A 23,446-nucleotide genomic window follows, 5' to 3' on the forward strand; every position below is an offset into this window, starting at 1 on the left:
GTTTGCAGTCAGAAAACTTTGGCCCCACATTGGCCTAAATGTCCATGCATACTAAATGTGTGAGAATTACACAGAAGATATTGTGGCCTAGGGAAACACCTCACATAGAGCCTCCCTCAGTCAGCAGGGTCTGGACTAGAATTTACCTCATTGTTGTGGAAAGAGGACTATTGGTCACAGGAGATATAGGCTGCTGTAAATATGTGGTAAGATGCTACTGTACATGCAGTAGAATAGCCCGTTCAAAAACCGCAGAGAGACGCAGGGCGTTAAGATAGACAAAACCAACGAAACCATTCTGTGTTATGGTAGTGCCAAACCAAGCCAACCTTGTTATATGGCCTAGGCTACTCTTCCCTCCTGAAGGTGATGGTGACAGGATCTGTCCTCATTGTCCTGTGGTTCTCCTCTGGGGATCTGACCATTCAGTGCCCGTTCCACCATGTCTCAGTTCAGAGTCAGAATGGCGAGACACGTCAGCCCACACAACCCAGATGGGGACATGAGAGAATTCGGCAGGTACCGCTGGGATCTGCAGTAGAGATCAGTGACAGCCATCTTCTGGTCACAGAACAAGGAGGCATCTGTTGCCTCACTACTGAATGAGGTCACGGGAACTGACTAAAACAGGTGGAATTACACACAACTTGGCAATGGTGAGGGTGGAGTGAATTGCGGTCAGCCTTTAGAGGTTCGTATTAGATAACTGTTTTCCCTGTGTGTCTCGGGTTTTTGCAGATTCATAAAAAAATTCTCATGAAGAAAGAGACACTCTTTTATTATATCAAATACCATCTGCTGTATCTTAAGTGTGTTGGGGGTTAGAGTCAGAACTACAGTTAAAACAGCTTAGATTAATATTTTTACCACTGCTTAAACATAACGGACAGATATTTAATGTCTTTATCAGAGCAAGTGTTAGAAGGTTTTCCAGGAATCCTACAACTTGTTAAATGCTGCAGATTAGTTAATTAAGCAAATCAGTTTGTTAACAAGTAACCAGAGGTGTCAATTCCAGGTTCAGAAAATAAAAGTCCTCACCAGGATTTTGCTCAGGCTTCCTGGATTGTGTCGATTCCACTAATTTTACCTGGATTGCACTAATTAGAAAATCTAGCAAGCTTGAGCAAAATCCTGGTGAGGACTTTTACTTTCTGAACCTGGAATTGACACCTCTGCAAGTAACTAATTAGATTCCTAGTTTAAAGACACAAAACAAGAAAACAAAACAATGCTAAAAATCATATTCAGATAACAATAAGCTTTTTTTTTTGGAAACAGAAACTCACGTAGAGTCTATAACAAAGGGCCCGTTGGGTGTGTCCTGGACCGCTGCTATAACACTTCCACCAGAACAAAAAGATTCTGAGAGCTTTTATAACACCCCCACCAGAACAAGAGTGTTTAAATCATTGCCACTTTGCCTTTTGGTTTTCTTCAACACAATGTAAGTGGCTCGTCCTTAAATGTTGTTGGGTTTTCCTATGGCCCTGATGTTGAAAGTGTTCATCATTAGTATGTTATGAAAATGTACAAAACGCGTTTGAATTATGACCTTTAATTGACCTTTAGATCCCATTTGAAATGCAGCTCTCTGGATTTGAAGGTGCTCTTTGGAACATTTCTTGCAGGATTGTTTTCACTGGAGCAGTTGTGGTGCTGGTAACCATGATGGCAGGAGCCCAGATTGGGTAAGAGTTCAAACGATTTGTGTGCTGGTTTACTGAGACAGTTGCCTGTAGGTGTCTGTAATTGCGTACATTACTATATTTAACTCAAATCTGAAAGTTAATTGGGAGGGGAGGGGGGGGGTTGCTCTTAAAATGCAACTGTGAACTCCCAGTGCCTCAGGGTGGGGGAGACTGGGTCAGTTGTCTAAAGAATTAAAATTTGGGAAAATTGGGGAAAAAGTAACAGGATCAACAGACAGCAGTACATAAAACAGTAGAGGCATTGATATACTGTATTTAAAGTACATGTCTATATAGGCAATAGAAAATCATATGAAGGCCACACATCACTATGCTAATACAGGTATAATATGACCCAGCATGATCTCAGCATGATGACCTTGGCATGTCATGTAACCTCTCCTCAGCAACTCCACTGAACCTAGGTCCTTCTACACGGAGACGGAGGAATACTTGTTGTACTATCCGATTTGTTCAGGAAATGAGTATGAGGTGAGTGCCTAAAGCAGATGTTCACACGTCTACTAGGCTTGTCCCGATCCGATATTTGGAGAGTAAAATCCGGTCTGTATTTTCCAGCACACCTTCAGCACACAAGCATCTCCTCAATTTAGCTCAGTGGCATCTCCTAACCATTAAGACGGCCATGTAAATGTGAAGTTATTGGTAAAAATGCAGTGTGGGATTATTTTACCTTAAAGGACGACAAAGACGACGAGGTAGAGTGCAACATATGCCACAGTAAAGTCAAGCATTGTGGTAAAGCTGTAAGAACTTTTAATACAACCAATCTAATCAAGCATTTAGCGAAATACCACCATAAAAAACATGAAGAGTTTCTAAAGAAAACCGAAGACAAAAAGAAAGGTCTTACACAACTAACACTAGTAGAAACGTCTACGAAACGTGACAAACTCACTTTTTAAAATACAATTTACAATATTATTTGCACCATGGCTTTTTGAGCCTTGGTTTACTGATGCCATTTCTGTTTATTATTTTGTCTATTTTGAGTTTATTAATTGCTAAATAAACAGGTCAGTTTCTCCTTACCAACCATTGTGTATTAGTCAAACACACCTAATTCAGCTGGCTACTTATCAAGAGTAAAACGCTTTTCAACATGAGTTTGACAACAAAGTTGGCTAAATAACTTTAAACTTTAATACATGCTCGGATAGGCTGGTATCGGTATCAGCCAATATCGGTATCGGATCAGAAGTGCAAATAAATATCGGAATCGGATCGGAAGTTCAAAAAGCTGGATCGGGACAGCCCTAACGTCTACACAAGAAAGGATAAAGGGGTTTGAAGGTGAGCCTTATCCTTTTCTGTGTTTGTTGTTTATTTTAAAGGTCCGCTATTATAAGCCCTCTGTGTGGGTGAGCACCAAAGTACAGTCCTACTTCACGAACTTTGCAGTGACAAAAGGCATCTTAAAACTTTACGCCTACATGACGGGTGACAATGAAGCAGGTGGGCCCCTAATCACGTGTGTGTGTGTGTGTGTGTGTGTGTGTGTGTGTGTATGTGAGGATTAGAGAGAAACACATTAAGCATGGCCTGTGTTTATATTTGTAGGCGTAAACATTGACATAACAGCGCCGTTCATCGTTAAAGTTAACGATACTTCCTGCTTATGGAAGCCGTGTGTGTATGTCATCAGTTTCCTTATCCCCTCGGCCTTCCAGACCAACGCCCCCAAACCTCTTGACAGCACCGTGAGTCTACAGGACAGTGAGATGCATGGCGTGGATATTGTGAAGTATGTTCTAGTCCCATCATGAATGACATTTGCATAGCTTTGTGTCTGAGCTGCAGGTGTTCTTGGTTGACCGGCCACATTTGATGGTGTACGTTAGGAGCTACAGTGGTCAGATGGTGTCGGTGGTGTCAAAGGCACAAGCTTCTCACTTGAAAAAATTGCTCAACAGTGTCTTGGCTTCCTACAACAATGAGTACCACTACAACGTCGCCTACGACAGGTCCTTACCTCTTTCTGCTCCCTCCCATGTTCTTTCTAGAAGTTTCTACCATTCAATCCATCCTTGGTGTTTGTTTTGTTTTCAGCCCAATCAAGTTTAAAAACAGACATAATGAGGTGTGGTACTTGGTCCAAGGCATGCCAGTGTGCGAACACGAATGAATCATGATGCTTCACCACTATTCCTGCACAGGGCCGGAGGTAAGACAGCACGTCCCTGGTTTAGCAGCAGCAATCTGCACAGGCAAGCAGAGATGCACACGGTCATGTTACATTCTGATTCTGTGGTTTTGCTGTGTTTTCAGACGCAGAACCCTCAGATCGGGCCCATGTGGAAGTTAACAGTGCATCTGCCTTCTTTTGCATTTTACTGCATCCTCTTTATTTTACTGCATCCTCTTTCATCCTCCTGTATCTGACTCCTGTAGATTTGAGAAGTGACTCGAGTAGGTTGTTTTCAATAATGGTGTTTCCTATACCAGACTGCAAACATTTGTTTAAAAAATAATAAATGAATAGAATCCTCCATGTTTGGTTATCTATCTCCCCATTTTATTATTAACTTTATAAATATATTATATATTATCACAGCAGGCTAACATCAACCATTCATTTTCTAGACAGCTCCATACAGGTGTTCAGTCGAATTTTCCTACCCGTCGAAAATTCCTACCTAGGCTTACTGCAAATGCGAAAGTCACTATTACGTCATGATTTTGGTGGCTTAATGATGTTTTATAATGACATTTAGGCTGAGGAAATTTCCTACCTATAGTGTTAATGAACTTAATGCTGGTTTATAATGACTAGGGTTGCAACAGTATGAGATTTTCAAGGTATGATAACCGTCTCAGAAAATACCGCGGTATCACAGTTTGTTGCATATAATATTAAAAGATACACTGACCCTTAAAGGAATTACAACAAGTTTTTTTTTGTTCAATGAACTATTTATTGTAGAAACTTGGAACTATTGTATACAAAATGTCTCCTTTAAGAAAAAAAAGCTGTAGAGAAACCTAAATCATGGATTTCAGTACAATTATTTAAGTTTAAATTATTTAATATCTGATAAACTGAGCCTGGGTCAGTGTCTGATCAACAACTGTTGTAAACGTCTGTTTTACTGCCAAGTTGGAATATAACCAGATACTGCATAAACAGGATTTATGTTTGACATGATCCTCACAATAGAGATTTCTATTTTAAGGCTTTCACACCGAGTCTGGTTTTAACATATGAAAGACAGGCACGTCAGAATATGAAAATGAACGCATGTAAATTAATGGCATCTTTCACATCCAGTGAAAGCAAGGACTTTAAAAAGCTAGGTATATACTTGAGCGAGTGACCATAGCGCGACTCCACACACCTTGCGCGAACCTCCGCGCGTCACATTCTTTGCAGTGTTGTCAGAAACGAGATGTGGTAGTATACAGTAAAACACCCCTCAAAAACAGGGGAAGGAACATTTAACTGACGAATTTTAATGTTGCTTTGTGTTTCAGGTTTGAAAAGTGCTGGGATTTAGGCTAAAGTACTTGAAAATGCTTGACTACTTCTACTAATTTTAACTACTTCGTTTCACAACAAATAGCTGTCTGACTTGTATTATGTCTGTCTGACAGTTTTCTAGTATTATGTTAACAAATACGAGCCTCTTGTAATTCCAGGACGAAACATAAGAGAACGTGAAGACATTAAGATTGGGCATTTTGAAAATAAACAACCATTAAATAATGGATAAAAACTTAACTTAATGAAGTTTAACGTGCTGGGAAATATTGAAATGGACCTTCAAAGTGACGTACAAGTGCTTGAATTCCACCTTGTATAGGTGTATGAACCCTGCAAACATGACTTTGTTCATTGCGCTGAGGTGCAGCGCGCGAAGTTACAAATTCGAGAGTTGTACGACCTCGCAAATCGACAGCGCACGAGGCACTCGCGCACGGGCGGAGCTAGGGCTGAACGATTTTGGAAAATAATCTAATTGCAATTTTTTATCTATAAATTGCGATTGCGATTTAAAATCGCGATTTTTTTCCCATTGCTCCACTTCAGGAAACTCTGTTTCGGCATTTTTTATACAGCTCAGATACAGGGTTGCAGGGGGGTGTAAACAGAGGCGGTCTTTGCATAGAGGCGTTGCTAGGCAATTGCCTTGGGCCCCTCCCACTGTAGGGCCCCCTTGTCTAGCTAAAGCCAGGTTCACACTACACGACTTTTCAGTCATCAGGTTTTTGTGCCGTTCGTACTACACGACTGGTTGTGCTGTAATCGCTGACTGATCGGTGACGTGGGCTCACGAATTAAACGCCTGGGGAATCGCCGACTCATCTGGCTGCCGTCCAAAAACACGAGAACACGAAAATGAAACACTCGCGAGAACCAGCAACACCACGAAGAAAATAAAAACAACGTACATGTGCTCCACGTTTTCGTTATTATTATTATTCTTTTTTTACCGTTTAACCACTCCATAGTCCCAAATTGCCAGAATTATTTCATCTCTCCGTTGCAGTGAACATATATATAGTCAATCGCACTATTTCTCCAGTGCTGTCACAATAACTTAAACACAGTGTTGTAGTAAAGTTGTATGAAGCTAGACGCTGCTGTTGACTCACAGTCGCCGACTGGGCTAGATATGAAACATGCTAGATATTAAACATGCTAGATATCTGCCGGTCGTCTGCGATGAGTTGGCGGCCACTCGGCGAGCGTCTTTCAGCAGTTCACACTACACGACTGAGCGAGCGCCGAATGATCCCCGATTTGCGTCCGACCACAGTTTCTGTCGGCGATCTACAAAAACAGTCGGCGACTGAAAAACCAGCCTAAAATCTTGTAGTGTGAACCTGAACTTATTTCTCGCATATTAATGTTGATGGGCCCCCTAGCTAAATTCGCCTTGAGCCTCCAAATTGCTAAGTCCGCCACTGGGTGTAAAATGGACTAAATTTAATTATTATTATTATATCGTGATCGATCGATCGCCTGTGGTTGGCGCCAGAGCGAACTACAAATTTTTTAGTCTAAGACGCTCAATGCGTGAGAGTTGGCAGCCCTGCAGGTATAGCAACTTGGCTAAAATATGTGCGTGAGGGCGTTTGGTAGCGCATATCCAGTGTGTTTAACAAAGCCATGAAGCCGGGCTTGTTCACTATATTAACGGGCATCATGTCTTTCACTATGAACTCCGTTACTGCCCGAGTTATTTCTGCGTGCCGCTTCGAATTACATCCATAAGGAGTTACACTTTCAAACGGTTCGGTCAGTGAACCCTGTCTGCTGGACCGCGGTCAAGTTATCCGCGCTTTCGCGATTCATCCGTGCTTTAAATCTTATTGCGCCTATATGCGTGATTTTACGGTATTTCGCTGCTCACCGCATACTAAAGCTGTATAAGCGCAGAGAAACACTTTGGCGTATTTGAAGATGCAGCACTGGTCGTTGGCATTTTAGCCTTACAAATATCATACGAGGCTTTGTGGTGTTTTTTTAATGCTGAAGGTTTGTAGTGTTACCTCGCGTCGTAGCAACAGTAGCAAGGCATGTTTTGCAGGGTACCTGACGTTGAGCAGCATCTTTTTAAAAGCCAAAGTAATTTCACACAACTTATGTGCTGCCCCTCTTTGGTAATTAGACTTTCAGTTGTGTCAGCTTCTGTCGAGCCTGAAGCCGTTGTGCAACAAGTTAAAGTGCGCTGTGTTAACTTCACTTCTCCACCTCCCTGCCTCCTGCTCGGGTTTGCTCCGTTCGTCCTCGGCTTGGCTCGCTCCCAAGTCACGTGACCAGTTTAAATCGCAGCCTGTGCGATTAGACAATCGCGTTTTTAAAAAATCGCGAAATTATCGCAAATGCGATTAATCGTTCAGCCTAGGCGGAGCCACCGCGATTATGTCATTTTCGCCACTGAACCGGAGCGGAGTTGTACATGCGCGGGTGAGTTTCTCCGCTAGCTTGCCTTTTTACCAGTAATAAGCAAATGCACACGGTATGATAACCGTGCATTTTAATACCATGATATACCATGAAACCGGTTACCGCTGCAACACTAATAATGACACACAGGCTAAAACATGTTCATACAAAGATGTAAACAATCCAATTTGCTTGTATTAATATTAATAACAATACATGAATACGCAAAATAAAACTTTATTTAAAGATTATTGTATCTACACTGGTAACAAGACTTCTTACTGATGTCTACAACCGTTTTATGTCCTCTACCAAGTTACGGAACACCGTGAAAACTGACAAGAGAAAACACACATTTTTTACATCATTTTCAGAAACAGTTTCTTCCACAAAGGTACACAAATTCCAATTTTTTCAATAGTTACCATGTGCGCCTGTTTAGCCAGTAGTAGACAGTCATCTCTCATCCTTTTCTCTTTTACTTTTCCGCTCACAATTTCCCGCGCACGTTACCCAGACAGGAAATGACGTCTCTCCGCAAATTTATAATTTCAATAAGGTCTATAAATTCCATTTCTTCAATTTTATGTAACATAAAAAGCAACAATCAGAAATGAAATATAATAATCTTACAACATCTGGCATTGCCACGGTAACGCATTACTGTATTTTGACCGTCAGCTACACTCCCACCAAATTAACCTTGATTAACAAAAATGGAGATGTGAAATACACTCAATGATCAATGATCATTTCTATGCAGTTCTGTTGTTTCCTGTGACACTCTAATATTTGAAAATTATCCATATAATTTTACACTAATAAATTCAACAATGCCAATTAACAACAGAATTTACATCTCAACATACAAGAATAATCAATTAAGGATGAACTGCAGTATAAAGGAAACATTTAACCAATTACCAATATTCCCATCTCTTTTAGCTGCTCTTCACTAGAACTACTAACTTCTGAATGGGTCTTTGAACAATGGATGCCTGGTTAAGGTGCTCACCCTTTTTTCCTAATTTTCGTTCTCCAATCTGTACGGTCACTTTTCGTACCAGTCCATCATCATCCTCACAAGCTTCAACAACCTCAGCAAGTTTCCAATCGTTGTGAGGGATGTCCTCCTCTTTGAGGATCACAATATCACCCACTTCCACGTTGTGCCTTGGTGCATGCCATTGCTGACGTAAAGCAATGTTTGACAGATATTCTTTCTTCCATCTATGCCAAAATTGTTCAGACAGGTATTGGACCCTTCTCCACAGTTTTCTGGCATACAGATCTTCCCTGATGAACTTTCCAGATGGGGAAAGTGGAACCAAAAATTTCATCGTAATCAAATGATTTGGCGTGAATGGGCGCTTAATTACAATGGACATAGCTTCGTAAAAGAATGTCCTTAAGGATGTATCATCCAACCTTCCAGCACTGTCAGCAAGGACTGTGCTCAGTACACTTCTCACTGTCCTGATTAAACGCTCCCAGACACCTCCAGTGTGGCTTGAGTGTGGCGTATTCATCTGGAAGTCACACTGATTACATGCCAAGTATGCAGCCACTCTTTCTTTACTGAGTTCTCTCAGAGCCTTTGCCATTTCACTTTTTGCTCCTACGAAATTAGTGCCCTGATCAGATCTAATGTGTCTAAGGGCTCCACGGATAGCGATAAAGCATCGTAAGGCATTGATAAATGCATCAGTCGTCATAACCTCCAGCATCTCTATGTGAACTGCCCTGGAGCAAAGACACGTAAAGATGAGGCCATACCATTTTTGTTCTTTACGACTTTGCTTGGTGTGGAAGGGACCAAAGCAGTCCATGCCACAGTATGTGAACGGGGGTGCAGGATCAACACGGTCGTTTGGTAAGTCTGCCATCCATTGTTCCTCCAGTGGTGCATGCACCCTCCTGCACCGTATGCACTGCTTGATGTATTGGGCTACAGCATTACTTGCACCAACTATCCAGTAACCATTGGCTCTCAGCTCATTGAGCGTCCGTCCTCTGCCTTGGTGTTGTACTTTGTCATGATGATATGCAATGATGAGGTTTGTGACAGTGCAATTTTTTAGGAAGGATTACTGGGTGTCTCAACTCAAGAGGCTCAGATAACCTTCTTAGTCTTCCTCCCGCTCTCATTATACCATCATGGAGGAACGGATCAAGCTGATAGAGTTGGTGGTTATGAGGCAGCTTTCCTGATTTCCGATTGAGAGTGTCCAACTCTTCTTGGAAGGCATCTTGTTGAACAAGCTTGGTAATAGTCAGTGCAGCCTGCCTTCTCTCTTCTACATTTAAAGGTTCTGTGGTCTTGATCCTCTTAGCCAACCGTTGGATACGAGCAATGACATTGACTGCTGTGGTCCATTTTGAGAACCGTGACAGGTGGTTTTGAATGTCGAATTGCCTTGTAGCCTCAGTTGTCAGCACCTGTGTAATCCTCACTTCTGGATCTCCCACCAGCAGCTCTGAGGTAATCTGGTTTTGGCTATTTCTCTTTCCCATAAGAACTTTGGACCAGGGAACCAATTCGAGTTGATAAGATCAGCCACCTTGAGGCCTCTGGAGGCGTGGTCGGCTGGGTTGTCTTGCGTGTCGATGTAGTGCCATTGTCTTGTGTCAGTGGTTTCACAAATTCTCTGGACTCGGTTTGTGACAAAGACATGGAACCTTCACGCTTCCTTGTTGATATAGCCGAGTACTACCTGAGAATCTGTCCAATAATATTCCTCATCGATCTTTAACTCTAACTCCTCCCTCAACATGTTGCTCACGGCTGCTGAAGTTACTGCCGCAGTTAGCTCCAACCTTGGTATGGTGACTATTTTAGTTGGTGCGACTCTAGCTTTGCCCATGACCAAGGAGCAGTGCATCTTCTCTTTGCTCAACAACCTGATGTATGAGCACTGGCCATAGCCTTGACTGCTTGCATCAGAAAAATTATGCAGTTCAGCCCTCTGGACCTCACCACAGCCAACAGGTATGAAGCATCGTGGTATCTCGATCTTCTCAAGATTTTCCAAATCCTTCATCCAAATCTCCCACCTTGACTTCAGATCCTTGGGTAGTGGCTCATCCCACCCGGTACCTCTCTGACACATTTCCTGCAGCACTCTTTTTCCTTCAAGGATGAAAGGAGCCAGAAATCCTAAAAGAATATATAAAAAGGCCACAATTGAGAGAATCCCTCGTCGTGTCGCAGTTTTCTCATCAAGGGTCACCTTGAAGGAAAAACTGTTGCTTTCAATGTTCCATCTTATACCTAGTACTCTTTGCACTGGTAAGTCATCATGGTTGAGATCGACATTTTTTACCTCTACAGCACGTTCTGCAATATTGATGGAATCTAGGACCTCTCGGTTATTGGAAAGGAATTTGTGAAGGTGCAACTTTCCTTTAGCACACACAGATTGGGCTTCCTTCACTAACTCAATTGCCACACCAACCGATTTCACACTTATGAGGCCATCAACAACATAGAAATGCTTTCTGATTAAGCTAGCTGCAGAGGGGCACATTTGTTCATTTTGACTAGCAAGGTGTTTCATGCCATAATTGGCACATCTGGGGAAGATGATGCGCCAAACAGGTGCACCTTCATGCGGTATTCTGTGGGTTCTGAGTCTGTGTCTCCATTTTCCCACCAGAGAAACCGCAAATAGTCTCGGTCATCTTCGCTGACATGGAATCTGTGGAACATTTTTTCAACGTTGCACATGACTGCAATGGGATGCTTACGGAAACGGCACAATATAGCTGTGAGACCATTTGTAAGGTCGGGTCCTGTTAACAGATGATCATTTAATGAGACACCTTCGTACTTAGCGGAGCAGTCGAAAACCACCCGGATCTTGACTGGTTTCCTGGGGTAGTAGACCCCTTGGTGTGGGATATACCAGATTTTCCCAGGCTCTGACCCCAGAATTTTTACCCACGGCTGGATTTTCAAACATCCCCAATTTGGCGTGAAAACCGCAAACCTGGCAACTATGGAAACAAGTGAAGACAATAACGACATGGGTGTGGCAGACGTGGGGAAACCATAGAAACACACAACAAGGCGGGCTCTAGGAGCAGGGACACGAGGAACAGGGAAACCGGAGTGACAGCTAGGAGAGGGGGGCGTAGCCCTACGTGACAGTGTCACGTGTGTTGTTTACATTTTTTGTTTACAATGTTTGCACATGGAAAATTGCAATATCATTCATTTAAATCTGCTTAAAAAGAAAGCTTTGTAGCCCCAATTTTTTTGGATGGAAGATTGTGATAAAAAAATCGAAATCGTGATTTTATGAAAAAAATTGTGATACTATTTTTTCCCATATTGCCCACCCCTAACGCAAACTCATTAAAGCTTGGATATTCCTGGCCTTGGTCCAGCTGCTTTGTGACATAGTGGTTCCACTTGGATGTCACCCATTCAGGAAGCTTGACCAGCATTTTCTGGTTCTCCTCACAGTCATTCAGGACCTGCAAACCTTTTATATGAGACGTGGCACTATTACATGTCTGGAGGAAATCACCAAATTCTCTCAGCTTGATATACTCTTTACCAACAATCTTTGGCCACATGTTTAGCTTCTCTCTGAAGGCCCGTTGCACTACAAAGGAATGACCATATCTATCATTCAGTCTTTTCCATGCTTGTTGATAAGCTTCTTCGTCTTTTCTGTAGAAGCTGCCCTCAAGAAAGGATTTGCATCCCCTGCAATGTACTTCTGCAGGTAGAACAGCCTATCTGCAATTTCAGCTCTCTTAGCAGCCAACTGAGCAGCGGTTTCTGCCCTCTTAACTGAAATGCTAGGTGATTCTGAGAGATGGTCTGAATGGCCGTGGCTGCGTGCAGTAACTCTGGAAACTGTGGATCCTTGTGTAGACCTAGCATATTCATTATCGAGTAGCATGCGTAATCTTGATCTTTCGGCCTCAGCATCAAACTCAACTCCTTCTTCAGAGAGGCACTCTCTCATCAACTGCAGTAAGTCTGAGGTCACAGCTGAGCATGCGTCCACTGTTCTCCGAATTTCCTGACTTGGTGCAATTTGGAGTCGGATGCCATCATACAGCTCCTTTACCTCATGGTTAAGCTTCTCCGCTTTGTCCATCATGTCATACATGTCGCCTTCAGAGCACTCTTGCTTCAACCTTGTACGAACTCCCCTTACATAAATTTTGTTTAAACTTCTCCTTTTGAGTTAACGCTTGCTCTTTCAGTTCCTGCATTTTAGGCGTTGTTTGTATTTCACGAGTGGATTTTCTTAATTTTCCCTCATCTAACCCCCCTGATTCTTGCCCTTGTGACATGACATCAGACTTTTTATCACTATTTTGAGACATTTTGAACTTTCAAGTATTACTTTATGAAGACGGGAAGGTAAGTAACAAGGAAATGAAGGCTATAATTAGCAGTAAGTGACCAAGTAACCAAAATGACACACTTAATACTGGAGTAACACCTGAGCTTAGCTTTCCCAGCTTATTGTAATACAACAAATATTAACCAGTCTTCTCATCAAACAAAGGAACAATAACAGTTATTATCAGAGCATTTGATGTTCTGAATGCCCTTAATTCCTTAGCTGTTATGCTTAAAAAACGTTAGCTTATGATATATCCATCAACCTCCTGAGGCAAAATAATTCCACAGTCTAACCTGAGGACTTGTAGCCTGAAACTGCTCCACGGAGTGTTCGTTAAACCTGTAGCCTGCCGCTGGATGTGTAGCAACGATGCCGTCGTTCTCCGTAGCCTAGCTTGCCGTTTGCCGCCGTAGCTCGTAGCCGGCTGCAGGATGTGAAGCGAAGTTACGGAACACCGTGAAAACTGACAAGACACATTTCAGATACATCATTTTCAGAAACAGTTTCTACCACAAAGGTACACAAATTCAATTTTTTCAATAGTTACCATGTGCGCCTGTTTAGCCAGTAGGCTAGTAGACAGTCATCTCTCATCCTTTTCTCTTTCACTTTTCCGCTCACAATTTCCCGCGCGCGTTACCCAGACAGGAAATGACGTCTCTCCGCGAATTTATAATTTCAATAAGGTCTATGAATTGCATTTCTTCAATTTTATGTAACATAAAAAGCAAAAATCAGAAATGAAATATAATAATCTTACAACATCTGGCATTCAGTCCCCCAGGGGCTGTGGATTCTGGTAGAGGACGCTGTGCGCAATTGGCTGCTGCTTCTCGCTGGTGTGTGATTGGTTGTGTAAGAGTTGTATCCGTGTTAAAATTGTAAAGCGTCCTTGGGTATATAGAAAGGCGCTATATAAGTTGAACATTCATTCATTCATTGCCACGGTAACGCATTACTGTATTTGAGCGTCAGCTACAATGATCCTACCTTTTAAACGCTGATTTGCGCTACATTATGATGTTTCCATAAGGTAAACAAACTCTACAGCGATACCGTCTACGGACACGGTAGGAAATATCGATAAGGTAGGAAAATTCGACAGAACAACGGTAGGAAATATCGATAAGGTAGGAAAATTCGACAGAACACCGGCAGAGGCCGCTGTTACCAAACAATTACAACTTGGCAACTCCGTTACTGATGATCTTGAGTGAATAAACTGCAGATTAATAATGACATATTTAGAAAAGAGAAAGTTAGCCTGTTGATTGATTATCTTAAGTGAGTGAGAATTGAGGGCTCTCTGTGTGCGTTTGTGTTAAGTTGCATTGAGACACTTCTATGTTAAAAATATTATTTTTCCATGGGCTTTACATCCACGTTTTGGCGCCAAACCGACGCTTGGAAAGCGCAGCTGCAGGAGCACTAGCACGCGCCAGCACGGTGGCAGGGTCGCAAACGGAGTGGCGCGAGGTGATGTCCAACTTACAAACATCTAAAGTGGTGACTGCAGCAAGGTTACGGTAAAATAAATAAGATCGAAGTGACCTGCAAAAACAACCATTTCATAATAAATGAACAACCATAAACTAAAGGATGCATGCAACGCTACATTGCTCCCTTGTCATTTGTGCAGTTTACTGCGTAATGGGCCTTGTTCGTGGTTCTGATAAAGGGCATAATTAGATATGATCAGATCTGCTAGAATAAGTAGGTCTTTCTTCATCGTCAATCATCTGACTCAGGATACTGAATCACCCTTGAACTGCTTTATCACTTCTGATGTCAGAGCCGCTGTAATCCAGGTTACCTAAACTGGCTACTTGGTACGTTAGTTTTATTACCAGTGTAAAGGAAAGCTCTAACATAATGTTCCACAGAACCGTGATCAGGGGAATCGGTGATTTTTAATACAACACATATGTACTACAAATGTACTACACCACGATGTAATGCATACACTACCTGATACTGTAAATATTACAAGCTTTCGGTCAAAGGGACAACAGACTGGTAGATGTCTGGAATTCTAGAGTTAGAACGCAACACTTAGTACAGTAGGGACACCATGATCAATACACTAAAACTTGAAATATCAAGTGAATTTGTGTTGTGATTTTTTTTCGACTCACAAATCTCACCAAAAGTGTCTATAAAAGCATAAATCCAGATAGCTGGAAGTGTCCTCTACAGTTAGTCGTCCTGCTGGTGTTCCTGATGCGATAAGATTTGCGAGCCTCCTCTCCACAGGTGTGCCAAAGGCATGTTTATTGCCCTCAGCAATGGGGCAAAGTCCTCCAGCAGGGCCCCCGCACACTGCCAGCTGTCCGGCTCTTGCCGCACGCCGCACTGTTCCCCCGGCCCTACCACAGCCCCACCACGGAGCACCAGGTTGGGGAGAGGCTGCCCGCCCTTTCCGCGTGGCCATGATCGAGCCCCAGGCTGTGGCCCCGCACGGACACATGGCCACCCCGCCGGCCCTGGAGGGACCATCAGCATGTGAGTGGCAGCTCAGGTGACGGAGACCCAGAGCGTCTGTCGCTGGAGTCGCTGGATGTGTAGCTAGTGATTTATTTCTGTTCACTTAAAAATCTATTTTGTTCTGTAATTTATCAGAAAAAAAGCTTTATGTGATGTGTGTGTGTGTGTGGTGCTGTTATGAAATGTACAGATTTGAAACGAGATCGATGAGTCAATTCAATAATTGCATCAATCCTGTTTACTTTATACTTCTGTTTGTTTTGATCTGTTTTCAAGGAACACTTGGGTGATGTTTTCAGCTAAACTGAACCATGGAGGTTGCATAATTAAGCCCCAGTTTATAGTTCAGTCTCAGTGATAGTTGAGTCTGTATTGTAGAGTAGTAGTAGCTTTCAAGTCACTCTCACTGCATACTGAAGCTGCTCCTTTGACATAGCACACACAAGACCTTGTGCATTATTTATGTATATATATATTTAAATTCATGAACATTTATATTTTTGTACATTGTATAAATTGTATACACTTATAAAATTTAGCCTTACTTTGGTTCCTTTTTTGTTTGAACTCCATAGCAGAAAGGGTGATTAAAGTTTCCAAATCCATAATTTGCGTGATTAGTATGAGGAATCAGGGTGTTGTGGGGATTCTTGTCATGGAAAATGCCCAGAAACTACTTACAGGTTTGGAACCAGTGAAGTAGTGACAAACCCCTTTGAAATGTATTATAGTGATTTAGTGAATATAAAATGTAGCCTGCCTGACAGCAGTGCATTCTGGAGTGTGTGAGGTGGATTTAGTAACCTCTGACCTCCCATAGCTGCGGAACTGAAGCGAGACCCTGATCCTCGTGTGCAGGACGAGGCCTGTCCAGTGTGTGGGGACAGAGTGTCTGGATACCATTATGGTCTGCTGACCTGTGAGAGCTGCAAGGCAAGTCTGACTACCCCCCCCCCCCCCCCCCCACACACACACACACACACCACACACTTATACACCACACACTCACACACACATTACATACACCACACATGACATACATCACACACGCCACACACTCACACACACATGACATACACCACACACATCACATACACCACACACACATCACATACACCACACATACACTCACACACACATCACATACACCACACACGCACTCACACACATCACATACACCACACACTCACACACACAAATACACACCACACATACACCCCACACACATCACACACTCTCACACACACCACAAACTCACACACACATCACATACACCACACACACAAATACACACCACACACTCATACACCCCATACACACACACACACACACACACTACATATACACACACACCACACACTCACATGTACCATACTCACACACACCACACAGTCTCACACACATTACATACACCACACATGACATACATCACACACGCCACACACTCACACACACATGACATACACCACACACACACACATCACATACACCACACATACACTCACACACACATCACATACACCACACACACAAATACACACCACACACGCATTCACACACATCACATACACCACACACTCACACACACAAATACACACCACACATACACCCCACACACATCACACACTCTCACACACACCACAAACTCACACACACATCACATACACCACACACACAAATACACACCACACACAGACACTACACTGACACACACAAAAACACACCACACACTCATACACCCCATACACACACACACCCCACACACACTACATATACACACACACCACACACTCACATGTACCATACTCACACACACCACACAGTCTCACACACATTACATACACCACACATGACATACAGTACATCACACACGTCACACACTCACACACACATGACATACACCACACACACACACATCACATACACCACACATACACTCACACACACATCACATACACCGTACTCACACACATCACATACACCACACACTCACACACACAAATACACACCACACATACACCCCACACACATCACACACTCTCACACACATCACATACACCACACACACAAATACACACCACACACACAAATACACACCACACACAGACACTACACTGACACACACAAAAACACACCACACACTCATACACCCCATACACACACACACACACCCCACACACACTACATATACACACACACCACACACTCACATGTACCATACTCACACACACCACACAGTCTCACACACACAGCATCTGGCTTTACTGGAAAGGTCGCAAAAAACTACAGCATAAATAGTAAAACAAGAAAAGTACTTCACTACTTCCAGACCCCTTGAAGGGTTTTATACTGCTGATATCACAGCTGTTACCTCACTGGCCTGAGTTAATTCAGCTTACACATTATACAACGGTGAACCTGCTAACATTTGATCTCATTTTAACATTCACTGGAATGAATGGAGTTTGCTCTTTCACATCACCATTGACTATAGAGCATAAATAGAGGTGCTGCCCCCTAGAGTTGTATTAAGTTAACAGTTGCATCTTGAAATCATTTTCAAATGAAGGTAATACAAACTAAATGACCTGAGGTGGCACATATCCTCGTTCTCTGGTCAATATGCTTCTACACACACACACACACACACACACACATGGTGATGGCAGTCTAGTGGAAGGTGTGATGGAGCACGAGTGGGGGAGGATCCCCCACAGCAGGGCCCCAGTCACGCCCACTTTACCCAGATCGTCTGATTTGTGTGAAACCGGGAAGGAAGTGCTAGCAAACGTGCCACGCCTTTCTCTTGCCTCAGGACAGCACAATGTGTGCTTGTCAAAGTGTCTCGCGCTCTGTCTCTTTCTTTGCCGTCTCTCTCCCCCTATCTCTTCTACCCTCTCCCCCTCCCTCTCTCTGTCTCTCACCCTGTCTTTTACACCCCTTTCTGACCCCCCTACCTCTCTCTCTCCAGGGTTCCCACGGGTCCTTGAAATCCTTGAAAGTTTGTGAATCTGAAAAAATAAGTTCAAGGCCCTGGAAAATTTTTGAAAACAGGCATAAAAGACAGCCGTCCTTGAAGGTCCTTGAATATTTTGGGGACCGCAGTCAAGGAATAATAGGGCACAGTTGGTAGGAAGTCAATATTTACAAAAGATTGCTATGAAAAAGATTGTCATAATGTTTTAAATTTCTCATCCTTTGTTGAAAAATATGAGCTGATATGATAGTTGTTATAAAGATTTTAAGAAAGTCTGCAAAGGGATTCCTTTAGCATTAATTCAATTAATCAAAAATGTCATTTTATATTCAGAGTTGACTGTTTCGATGCCCATCATATGTTAAAAGTGAATGACTAACTTTAGTTGACTTCAAGTGTAATAACAAGATTATCACTGATGGTATAAGACAAAAGATATAATAGAGATTCTTTCAAGAAACATCCTAATACAAATTATAAAACCACAATGGCTTGTCAAATGGCCAATATCTTCTAAAGTAAAAGAGACTCATTTCAAAATAATAAATAAGATATATCCTGTAGCCATGTTTCTTGAAAGAAGATTTAAACTTGATGTGGATTCATGTGCCTTTTGTAAGTCAGAAGATGAATTCCAGGAGCATTTGTTTTTTCATGTCAACATTCAAAAAGTTTTTGCATGGACACTAGAAACTCGATTAATCTCAAACTTAACATTCTTTCTTTTGATACCATTTTACTTTATGTGGAAAACTTAAGTTCGGATTTCTCTGATGCCATAAATGTAGTCATACTTTTAGTAAAATACCACATTGACTACAGTAAGTGGAGTGGTTAAAAGCCTTCTTTTCTCTTTATGAATGAATTAAATTCATATTACTCTTCTTCATTAAGTAGATTAAAAAACTTGGAAAATGCTAGAATAATCTCACACCAGATTTCTCTAGAAATCTATAGTTCTAATCTCATATGGCTTTGCTCCTCTGTTTTATGCATGTACTGTATCTGTATATGCATATGTGTATTATTGTTATTATTATTTGTCTACTGTCAACGTGTCATTATTTTGCCAACACAAGTTCATTTAAAATTATATTGATTCTACAGGGCCTATGCTGACTTTTACTTTGCAAAAGTTTGGACATTCTCCTGTAGAGAAATTTGTTTGTTTGTTCAGCACCGAAAGCTAGTGTTTCCTGTATGTAGTTAACATATGTGTAGCCGCTTTACGTGAATGTCACGTTCTCACAGGTCCACTGCTAAATTGCCAGTCATGTTGAGTGTGAATTAAGTTTTCGTTTAATCGGCTTCTTAATGTCAGGCACAGAACATTTCAGGATGCATGGCTTGAAAATGGCATTCGGTCTTTTGAATTTGCATTGAATTAACATTGTTTTTTGGGATATTCAGGGGTAACAGTAGGTAAATGGTGCCAGGTGCAGTCCTTGAATTTGAGGAAGTTGGTCCTGGAAAGTAATTGAAAGGTCCTTGAATTTGATGTTAACCAAGGTGTGGGAACCCTGTCTCTCTCTCCCCCTCTCTCTCCTCAGGGCTTCTTCAAACGCTCTGTACAGAACAGCAAACACTACACCTGCGCGGAGAGGCAGAGCTGTCCCATGGACCCCGCCCAGAGGAAACGCTGCCCCTACTGCCGCTTTCAGAAGTGCCTCGCCGTGGGCATGAAGAGAGAAGGTACCACCTCCACCACCACCCCGGACCCACACACACTCCAGAGCATAACCCTGTCATTAGTGTCGGGAAATGTGCGCCAGGTGCTCCTCCCATGATTGCCAGCCACATGGGTCCTTTACACGGGGACTCAGAGGTGAGCGTGGCAGAGTGCGGTGGATCATCAGAGATATATGTGCACCGGCCCTAATTCCACTTATCTTTGAACTCATAAAACACAGGCAACAACAGACCTTGATGGCGTAGATAAAACAGGCCGAAAACGCATTGTACTGAAACACAGAGGAGTTATTTATCAATGAGCAAAGGGACGATATACACTTCAAGGGTTTTCCCTTATGGGGCCATTTTTGGCAAGAGGTTGCTGGGAGAAAGAGCATCTCAGCTCAGTGGGTCTTGGGCCTAGCTGAGAGGTTTGGCTAACTTGTTTCTTCAAATGTCCACAGCTGTGCGAGCGGATAGAATGAGAGGTGGGCGAAACAAATTTGGACCCCTTTATCGGCGGGACAGGCAACTGAAGCAGCAGAGGGGGGCATGCCAGCAAACGAACACTGCCCCCTACGGGATCAAACTGGAAGGGCCACAAGTGTCTCTGCCTGCCCTACCGCACGACTTCCACCTCCTGCCCAGCCCTTTTCCAGCGCCCCTTGGACCTGATCCCTTTCACCAATCACAGTCCCTTCCCCACTGCATCAGCCAATCAGAGATCTCCATGGCGCTAGACTGCAGCATGGCTAGAGGCAGAGCACCGTCTGATCCGCCCCTCCCCTACGCCGGAGTGTACCACCCCGGCTTCCACGGTTACCCTCATGAGAAAAGGGAGGTGCCTTTCAGCTACAGCCCCGCCTCCGGAACAACCCAGCCAACCCCAGCTGTGCAGCACATGCTCTCCGGCCCAGTGAGCACGCCCATTTCCAGACACGTGCCCACACCCACTTTCACGCCCCTTTGCATGCGTGCGTCCACCTCGGGTTTGACTCCGCCCCCTCAGTGTGACTCCACCCACTTCCTGGACGAGCTCCTGCAGGGTGAGCCGGACGAGTCGCAGGTGTGTGCGCGTGTGGTGGCCAGTCTGCGCAGGGAGCAGGCCAGCCGTGGCAAACACGACCGTCTCAACACATTCAGCATCATGTGTAAAATGGCTGACCAGACCCTGTTTGGCCTGGTGGAGTGGGCCCGTAATGGTACACTGTTCAAGGAACTGAAGGTAGAAAAGCACACACGCACACCCTGTAATTGTTACCATAGGAACAATACTTCTGTAACTAAAACATCCTCTAACTAACCCTTGCCAATATGTCATTATAAATCCCATGGCTTACTGTAAACATGATGTTAAGTAACATTGTTAATACTGTACATAATAAAATTATGAGTAAGCAAAATGAACACAAAAGTTAAAGCTAAAGACGTTGCTGTGCTGTGTTACAGTGCTTTGTGTCTGCCAGGTGGGGGACCAGATGGTGCTTCTGCAGACCTGCTGGAGTGAGCTTCTGGTCTTGGATCACCTGTGCCGGCAGGTGGCTTATGGGAAAGACGGTAGCATCTACCTGGTTACCGGGCAACAGGTGATACTATATTAACTGGGTTTGTGCCGAGCCCCAGAGACCCTTCCATTTTTCTGACCCGTGTGGTGAGAACTTCTCCTCACCACAAGCTCTCTATCCCTCTCGTGTCCATGACAGATAGCGGTATCGACGGTGCTCTCCCAGGCAGGACAGACCCTGAGCAACCTGGTCTCCAGGGCACAGGATCTTGTGGAAAAGCTCAGAGTCCTTCAGCTGGACAGACAGGACTTCATTTGTCTCAAGTACCTGGTCCTTTTCAACCCAGGTTCGTCTCCTTTGCCCTACACTCCTCACCAGGGCTGCTAAGACATGGGGGCGGGCGGAGAAGGTAGATCCTCATCTCACGCTTAACACAGATGATCAACATCCACAGATCCATCTGGTGCTTTTGGCTGCATGTATTAATATGGAGCAAACCTGCTCGGTGATAAAACTCCACAAGCTCCAATGATTACCGTTCTACCCACAAGTACCTGTCTTTACCCCCAATCCTGCAGTTAGCAGCTGTAGGGATCCTGTACAAGGTCCTCTACTGGAACACACCAGGTTCTAGATAATCGTTAGTTCTTAAGTGGGAAATAGGTGTGAGGAAAGCAATTTGAGGATAAAGCCCAGTTTGACATTCCTTCAGTCTCAGTGTAGATTGTGTGTGTGTGTGTGTGTGTGTTTGTGCGCGCGAGACAGACGTGAAGTCGGTGCAGGACCGTCATCAAGTGCAGCACACGCAGGAGCGGGTGAACAGGGCGCTGATGGAGCGCACGGCACGCACCCACCCGGCTCACTCGGACAAGTTCGGACAGCTGCTGCTCCGGCTGCCGGAGGTCCGAAGCATCAGCCTGCAGGTGGAGGAGTACCTGTACCAGCGCCACCTGCTGGGCGACCTGCCCTGCAACTCCCTGCTCACCGAGATGCTGCATGCCAAACACGCCTGATCCGCTGCAGTAGGTAATCAAAGCCACAAAGCAGCCGGCTTGCAGGCTGTTTGCAGGGGGCAGGTACATGATGTCCGACCTAAGCCCCTGTCTCTGGGTCCCCCCCCCAGGGCCAGGGCGAGTAGCAACCCAACATCGCCCTGTTGAAAGCTTGTGATGTCAGTCACACTACTGACGGTTCCTGTCAGAAATGTTCAAAATACATGTGCACTTGCGATTAAAGTGTGTACGCAGTAGTTTCTATGTATCTCATCATTAAATGACAATCAAAATTTACAAAAAAAAAAAAAGAACATGAAACTGTTATGAACACAAAAAGACTTCACATAAATGTTCAAAGGAAAAAAATGAATAAAGAAAAAAAAAATCAACATGAAATGGTTCATACTGAACAGTAACTGAAGACACAAACGATGAACAGGATTTAAAAACTGTTTTATTTTTTTTATTCAGATCCAGTCACGCAGACCGATCTGAGGTTCAAATAAGGGAGGGACAAATGAATCTAACAGTGTGGAAATGGTGACGAAACAAAAGAAAATCTCAGTATGTTCAACGTGTCTAAAGTATGAAATGAATCGGTGAATCACCACCTCACCAGAACATAAATAATAAAATGTGAAACATGCCATCAAGAGAGAAAACTAAATCCAGACAGTCCTTAACCAATAAATAAACAACTATGCAATACAGTATTCTCCAGGAGAACTGCACAGACTCCAGTTTAATAACCTTCATAATGTTCAGAACTATGGACAAAGACACATACACATGCACGCATACACAGTCTGGTCATTCTCTTCACACACCAACTCATTCAACCAC

General features: G+C 43.4%; 2 protein-coding genes across 4 annotated transcripts; both read left to right on the top strand.

The window, feature by feature from the left end:
• Positions 1–1,096: 1,096 nt before the first annotated feature.
• On the top strand, positions 1,097–4,192 carry soul5 (heme-binding protein soul5). The gene is made up of 9 exons (XM_077007846.1): positions 1,097–1,137; positions 1,282–1,447; positions 1,632–1,691; positions 2,099–2,183; positions 3,047–3,167; positions 3,273–3,456; positions 3,554–3,676; positions 3,762–3,876; positions 3,981–4,192. Coding segments are annotated over exons 2-8 (651 nt in total). The 5' UTR covers positions 1,097–1,137; positions 1,282–1,445; the 3' UTR covers positions 3,838–3,876; positions 3,981–4,192.
• Positions 4,193–13,634: 9,442 nt separating this feature from the next.
• On the top strand, positions 13,635–22,857 carry nr5a5 (nuclear receptor subfamily 5, group A, member 5). Of its 3 annotated transcripts, XM_077009980.1 has the most exons (9): positions 13,635–13,657; positions 13,748–13,810; positions 14,005–15,473; positions 16,276–16,388; positions 19,983–20,124; positions 20,568–21,328; positions 21,570–21,689; positions 21,807–21,954; positions 22,374–22,857. In XM_077009980.1, exons 3-9 carry the CDS (start codon positions 15,257–15,259, stop codon positions 22,619–22,621), a joined length of 1,749 nt encoding a protein of 582 aa, XP_076866095.1. In that variant the 5' UTR covers positions 13,635–13,657; positions 13,748–13,810; positions 14,005–15,256; the 3' UTR covers positions 22,622–22,857. The 3 variants fall into 3 exon arrangements, with proteins under 3 accessions (XP_076866095.1, XP_076866096.1, XP_076866097.1); XM_077009981.1 differs by lacking the exons at positions 13,635–13,657; positions 13,748–13,810 and having other exon boundaries at positions 13,838–14,447; positions 15,225–15,473; XM_077009982.1 differs by lacking the exons at positions 13,635–13,657; positions 13,748–13,810 and having other exon boundaries at positions 13,838–14,447; positions 15,255–15,473.
• Positions 22,858–23,446: the final 589 nt, after the last annotated feature.

Source organism: Brachyhypopomus gauderio, chromosome 6 (assembly GCF_052324685.1).
Source record: "Brachyhypopomus gauderio isolate BG-103 chromosome 6, BGAUD_0.2, whole genome shotgun sequence".
Taxonomy (NCBI): Eukaryota; Metazoa; Chordata; class Actinopteri; order Gymnotiformes; family Hypopomidae; genus Brachyhypopomus; species Brachyhypopomus gauderio.